This window comes from Lycium ferocissimum, chromosome 12 (assembly GCF_029784015.1).
Source record: "Lycium ferocissimum isolate CSIRO_LF1 chromosome 12, AGI_CSIRO_Lferr_CH_V1, whole genome shotgun sequence".
NCBI lineage: Eukaryota > Viridiplantae > Streptophyta > Magnoliopsida > Solanales > Solanaceae > Lycium > Lycium ferocissimum.
Window position 1 is genome coordinate 38,693,512 of NC_081353.1, and position 6,296 is coordinate 38,699,807.

At 34.0% G+C, this 6,296-nt stretch overlaps 1 protein-coding gene across 1 annotated transcript; it reads right to left on the bottom strand.

The window, feature by feature from the left end:
- Positions 1-3,033: 3,033 nt before the first annotated feature.
- Positions 3,034-5,513, bottom strand: LOC132040090 (probable WRKY transcription factor 17). Its single transcript, XM_059430707.1, has 3 exons — positions 4,793-5,513; positions 4,050-4,175; positions 3,034-3,407 (listed from the first exon to the last, which is right to left on the bottom strand). Exons 1-3 carry the CDS (start codon positions 5,491-5,493, stop codon positions 3,224-3,226), a joined length of 1,011 nt encoding a protein of 336 aa, XP_059286690.1. The 5' UTR covers positions 5,494-5,513; the 3' UTR covers positions 3,034-3,223.
- Between the last annotated feature and the right edge of the window lie 783 nt (positions 5,514-6,296).

Sequence of the window (6,296 nt, forward strand, 5' to 3'; positions counted from 1 at the left end):
CCCATTCATACTTAAGATGGACCACAATCCATAATTAAGATGAAATGTGAATCCAAAGTCAAGATGGGATAAGATCCGAATAACCTCAAGAGGCATGCCAATATAAGTGACAAAGTCACTTTCACAAGAAGGACAAAGTCCCAACGAGAATGCAATAATGCTTAAGCAATCCGTATATGTGGGCGAGTTAGTTTGTCTTACAAAAGCATTCCACATGATACTAAATTATTTTCAAAGTTGCCGAGTGACTCAAAGTACTCATACTTAATTAAAAATAGCGAAATAAGAATTTAATTAACAACAACCTAATAGGATAGCAAATTAAAGTAAAGACAAGTTTTACCCAAGCTTAATATATTCAAAATACTCCAACTAAATAAAATGTGAAATTCAAGAATATGTGCAAACCTTGGAGCTTTAGTGCCTCTAATTAAAGCTCAAACAAACACCAAGAAGTTACAAATCCCCAAAGCAACGATCAAGCTATTATATCAACTTCCTTAGCTTTTACAAGTGCCTCTTGTACCTTAAATACACAATGGAATACTCACTTAAGGACTGGAATTTAACGATATAGAAGCTAAATCATGACGAACAAAAACGGGCTAAATGGGTCACCATTATTGCTAATTTTTTAGTAGAAAAATTTCTGGACAGCAGTTATGTGCTGCCTTGCAGCCCATTTTTGACATAGTAAACAGAGGAATTAGGATTTTTGCAAAACACGAAAGTTGTGGATAATTTTCTTATCTTTCCACAGCCTTTTGAATCACCAAATTCCAACTTATAGATAAAAAGTTATGGTCAAACTACTAACTGCTGCCAGCTCCAAAAATAGGATTAAATTTCCTTACTTCAAGGTTTCAAAATCTCTAACAAAAACTTGAATATTTCACTCAAAATATGTGGAATAACAAGCTTACCACAACATTGATTGAGCTTCTCCACAAACCCAAAACCTGGGATTTTCAAAACAAGGCTTAACCTATTTGATTCTTGGTGGCAACATTCCAAAATATATTCAAAGTATGAAAATTAGAAGGATCTTGATGATATTTGGAGAGTACTTTATGTGTATTGAAGTCTCTAATGGGGGGTTTAGGAGAAGAAGAAGAACAAGTAGAGAGTGGAAGTGAAAGAAAATGGTCTTTTTTTTCTTTTAGGTAGAAGGTAGTACCCCCTTTTTATCAATTGGGTCCAAGATCAAATAAAATATGACAAGTTTAATTTTTTTATTTTTTTTCCAAACAAAAACTAAAATTTTAAACTCAATAAAAATAATAAAAAGCATTTACTACAAGAGCAAGATTACTTAAATGCCAATAATAAATTTAGGGTGTTACAAGAATAGAGGGATAGAAGCAAGACCCAATTAGGATTCGATTTATGGGCAAACTTGGATATATGAAATCCAAACTCTCCCAATTGAATTCTCCAAATCCTCCCAATTGAATTCAACCTAAGAGAACCTATACTATTTGAAATCAAGTCAAGAGAAATTCAATTGATATCCACAAATGAACAATTCTTTATGAAATCAATGGAAATTGGGTTGAAAAGCCAACAATGGAATCACACTCCATCAACTAAGTCTAAAACTAAGGCTAGTAAGCCAAACAAACTATGATACTCATATCAACTCTCAATTCATCATTAACTAAATAATGAAATGACCAAATATGGTATTTATAATAGTCTAATGAAGACTAAGCTAGTTATTACAAAAATACACTTAATGAAATAAAAGTCTTGTATGGTAGTCTTCTTTAGGGATGATGACTTGAATTTCGAGAATAGCCTCTTTGCATGGCTAGCCACCATCGTCCCATCCATCTTATCTTCACTTCACACAACCGAGCAATCATCCATACGTCATACGCTCGATTTGAGTCATGTGTGCTCCTCAGGATCATATCACATGTACCACATTTATTTTGTAGAACCACTGTCTTACCTGTCAAAGTCTTTGTAGACATAGGTAGCGGATGCCTCATGAAACTAATGAAATTTAGTTGAAGTGCGTGCAGGGCTAGATATCCCAAGTACCACATTTAATTTTTTAGAACCACTTCCCTACATGTCAAAGTCTTTGTAGATAGAGGTAGCGGATACCTCGTGAAACTCGTGAAATTTAGTTGATGTGTGTGCAAGGCTAAATATCCCAAGTATCATATTTATTTTTTAGAACCACTTTCCTACCTGTCAAAGTCTTTGTAGACAGATGTAGCGGATACCTCGTGAAATTTAGTTGAAGTGCGTGCAAGGCTAGATATCCCAAGTACCACGTTTATTTTTTAGAACCACTTTCCTACCTGTCAAAGTTTTTGTAGACAGCGGTAGCGGATACCTCGTGAAATTTAATTGAAGTGTGCGTAAGGCTTGCTTCCCAAATACCACATTCATTTTTTAAAACTATTTCCCTATTTTGCTCGAAACAAATTCTTCCTAAAATGCAGCAACCTAGATATAAATTGGAAAAAAGAATTTATTAAAGAGTTTATATACATCCATCAAATATTCAGCAGCTTCTAATATATGCGTAAACAAGCATTTTGTACTTTTATTAATTAATTGAAGCTATCCTTCAAAGAATAGAATCTTGTTAGTTGGTGATGACTAAGAAACCCAACTTTGTCAAATATTTAGTTTAGAATATGATCGAATTCAATATTCCTACCCCATTCATTGCACAACCTTTTTGACTTCCTCATTAAGTAATATTATTAATTCATTTTAAAACAAAGGCAAGACTCTCGGAAGAAGACAAAGATCATTCGATGGCAAAATTTGTAAGCAAACATTTGAATTCAAAGATGTGTTTTGTCAAATTAATAAATTTGATTTAAAAAAAAAGAAAAGAAATTTCCATTCACAATGTTTAACTTTAAGGGAGATGAATATTCAAACACTATTCTAATTTTCAAATAGTAATTTTTTCCAACTTAACTTCATAAGTTCTTTTTTAAAAGTTCAATCTTAAAGCGTCTACTAATTTTTTCGATATGAGTATTAAATTAAACAAAGGAATCAAAATTTGCAACATTCTAAACTTTTCCTTTTTCTCATTCAGCCCCTAAAATCTTTCCAAATTTACATAACAACCCAATTCCACAACTACAACTCTCTACTCCTTTTAACCTCTAACTTTTCTAAATATCAATTCCACCCCTCCACTACATCCAAACTACAAAAATACCCTTAACCCTCCACCCTATATTTCATTTCACTCCTTCCTCTCTTCCGTTGACCCAAAAGTCACCATTTGAGAATTGTTCTCCTGCATCGCGACTTGCGTATGATGATGTTCCCCTTCATAAGTCACAATCAACATCGCAGGATCATCCATTGCCCTTTCCACATGTTTCCTAGCTGGACATCCTCGTACACTGCTACACTTGTAATAACCCCTGAGAATTAAATCAAAAAATTCATAAATGACTATAGTTCAAAGCGGATATTAGCAATATCAAGGAAAGAATTGTATAAAGCGGATATCAACTGAAAATCGCATAAAAAAATTTATGGCTATGTTACTTAAATACAGTAGCTACGTATCATAATTTTTTAGAAAACTAGTTACGTATTGTAAATACAGTTTAAATGTTTGTCATTTCGAGTAATTATATTAAGCGGGTATCAAGTGAAAATCGTGTGAAAGAGTTGTATCAGCGATACCTATATTTTGTAAATACAATAGCAACATTTCGTAATTTTTTTAAAACTAGTTACGTTTTGTAAATACAGTTTAAACGTTTGTCATGTTGAGTAATTGTAACAAGCAGGTATCAGCTGGAAATCGCGTCAAAGAGTTGTATAAGCGCTAATAACTACGTTACGTAAAAAATACAATATCTATGTTTCGTAATTTTATAAAATTAGTTAAGTTTCGTAAATGTTTGTTATGTCAGAGTAATTTATCAATTTCGTAAATACTCTAAATGTTTGTTCTGTCATAGTAATTTATCAATTTTTTTTACATCAGATCTGATCCGTTCATTTTCTATGATAACAAAAATAAACAGGTGTGATTGAAGGTGCATGGTAGTTACCGTGGGTATGCAGAACCTTTGATTGGCTTTTGACCATACTTTCTCCATGAAAACTCATCTCCTGGTATATCTGCGATTCTTGAACTTACCGCTGGGAGTCGTATCACTTTCTTAACACGAGATTTCCTGTTTTTAAAAATACAAACAAAAAAATATTAATTAAAAATGTCTAAAATTTATAAATTAATATTTTTTAAAACACGTAGCTGTAAAGGGAGTTTGAAAAAACGTAAATGCAATGATGAAGTCAACAAAGACGGAGAAAAAACAAAGCATCAAAGGTACGATATTCTAGGACGACGCGCTCCATGGAACGTGAAAATCACGCGCTATTTTGGTCAATGAGGAGATTTGTATTTGTCTTAGGTTTGCTAAAGTGCTCAAGTGGGTGAGAGACAGAGATAGACAGACTAAGAGCCGTTTGGATTGATCTATTTTAGGCGTTCTAAGTCAGAATAGCTTGTAAGTTTGGTAAAATAACAACAAAAACATGATGCTAGCGTGATCCCACAATTGGGAAGGGGTAAGGTAAGACGTACGCAAATCCTACGGACCTCAAAGACAGAGAGACTGTTTTCGAAAAATTTCGGCTCATATAAAAAACTTTAAATACTTATTTTTAAGTCAAAACAACGAAAATAAACCAAAATAATATGAGTTATATGCTTATAAACCATGACTTATATGTTCATGCAACAAGGCGAATTGACTTATTTTAAGCCAAAATAATATTTAAAACGAACCTCTTTTTGCAGTGACACTTGCCGGAGCCGGAACCGGAGCCGGAGATTTTGCTGGAGATACCTTCATAGTGTTCGTGCTCACGGCATCTTTTACCGGCGATTGGAGGTTTACCAGCGGAAACAGCCGGAAGCACCAAACCTTGCTTACCATTCGATACACTTCCTTCACCAGTAATCGACGACATAAACGACGACGAATTCGTCGTCGTCGAAGTTGTCGTCATCGAAACACCAGCTTCAAAAAGCTTAGGTTTCACAACAGCACCAATTCCAACAGCATTAGAATGACGGTCAACGCTTGGCTTCGTAAAGTCAAGCGTCAACCCTGTCTGCTGCCGCGGCGCAATAACTGTCTGTTGCTGCGGCGCAGCAGCAGGAGGTATTGTCTCTTTCGCCGTAGGAACATACGGCGAAAGAGATAAGGAAGTAAAAGAATCAGGATGAACCGGAGCCTGAACCGGAACATGAACAGGACCACGTCTGAACCGGGCATGACCGGTTCGGTCCAACATAGAAATAACATTCTTAAACTTCGAAACAGTAAAATCAGTTATCTCACCAAGCTGAACCGGGTTTTTCTCTTGTGGTTGATGAGAAACCAACTGGATTAAATGATCCATTGATTTTAAACCAGCTGAAGCAGCTTCTTGTATAGCTAATTGCTCATTCATTTTTGAATAACCCATCATTTTTAATGCCATTTTTGTGATATTCTTTTTTCAAGCACAAGACTGGGAAATATAAAGGGCAAAAAATGATGACCGGGAACGGGGAAACCTGGTAAGGTCAAATAATTTTTTGATCTAACGGCTGAGATTTGTTTGATAATTTCTATGTGATGACCAAAAAGACAAAATAAAAGCTTCTCTTTCTTTGCTGGTAGCAGAAGTGGTGGACCCACTGAAAATAAAATCATTACTCTGATTTTTGTTTTTTGATTAAATAAGGGTACAGCTCTAGAAGCAGAGGGTACAAGGTTACATGCGTATATTTTAATATTATTTATATAATTTTTTGGGTGGGGCCAGGGAGAGTTGGGTTTAGGGAGTGGGGGGAGGTTGAGAAGATCTGTAGCTGGTAAGAAAGGGACAAATATTGACGATTGTTGTAATATAATGCATGGGTTACCTAACTTATTATATTACATAAATGTATAATGCAAATAGTGGTAATCCCCAACAAGATTACATAAAATATAATGCAGATTATTTCCAATAGCCATTCATTTTCATGTGAAAGATATTTTTGTATGACTATCTAATATTTGATATTTAGGGTGTTAATAATTCGATTCAATTAATTATTTTAAAAAACTATATTATATTAATTTTTTGGTCACTCTGTATATAGTCAAAATTAAGTTTTTCAGAACCGTCCAATTATATCAATTTTTCTTTGATATTGGTACAATCGATTAGCTTTCGAATTTATTTTTAAAATGTCATGTAAGATTCATATTACTTTTAGGATCTCTTGTTTGTTATATGTAAGATATTAATAAATT

Bases quoted from the DNA above. Each gene is read 5' to 3' on its own strand.
- LOC132040090 (XM_059430707.1), bottom strand. From the start codon at position 5,493: ATGGCATTAAAAATGATGGGTTATTCAAAAATGAATGAGCAATTAGCT. The intron at 4,176-4,792 runs GTTCGTTTTAAA...TTTTAAAAACAG, and splicing joins AAGTGTCACTGCAAAAAGAG to GAAATCTCGTGTTAAGAAAG. The intron at 3,408-4,049 runs GTAACTACCATG...TTTAATTCTCAG, and splicing joins AAAGGTTCTGCATACCCACG to GGGTTATTACAAGTGTAGCA.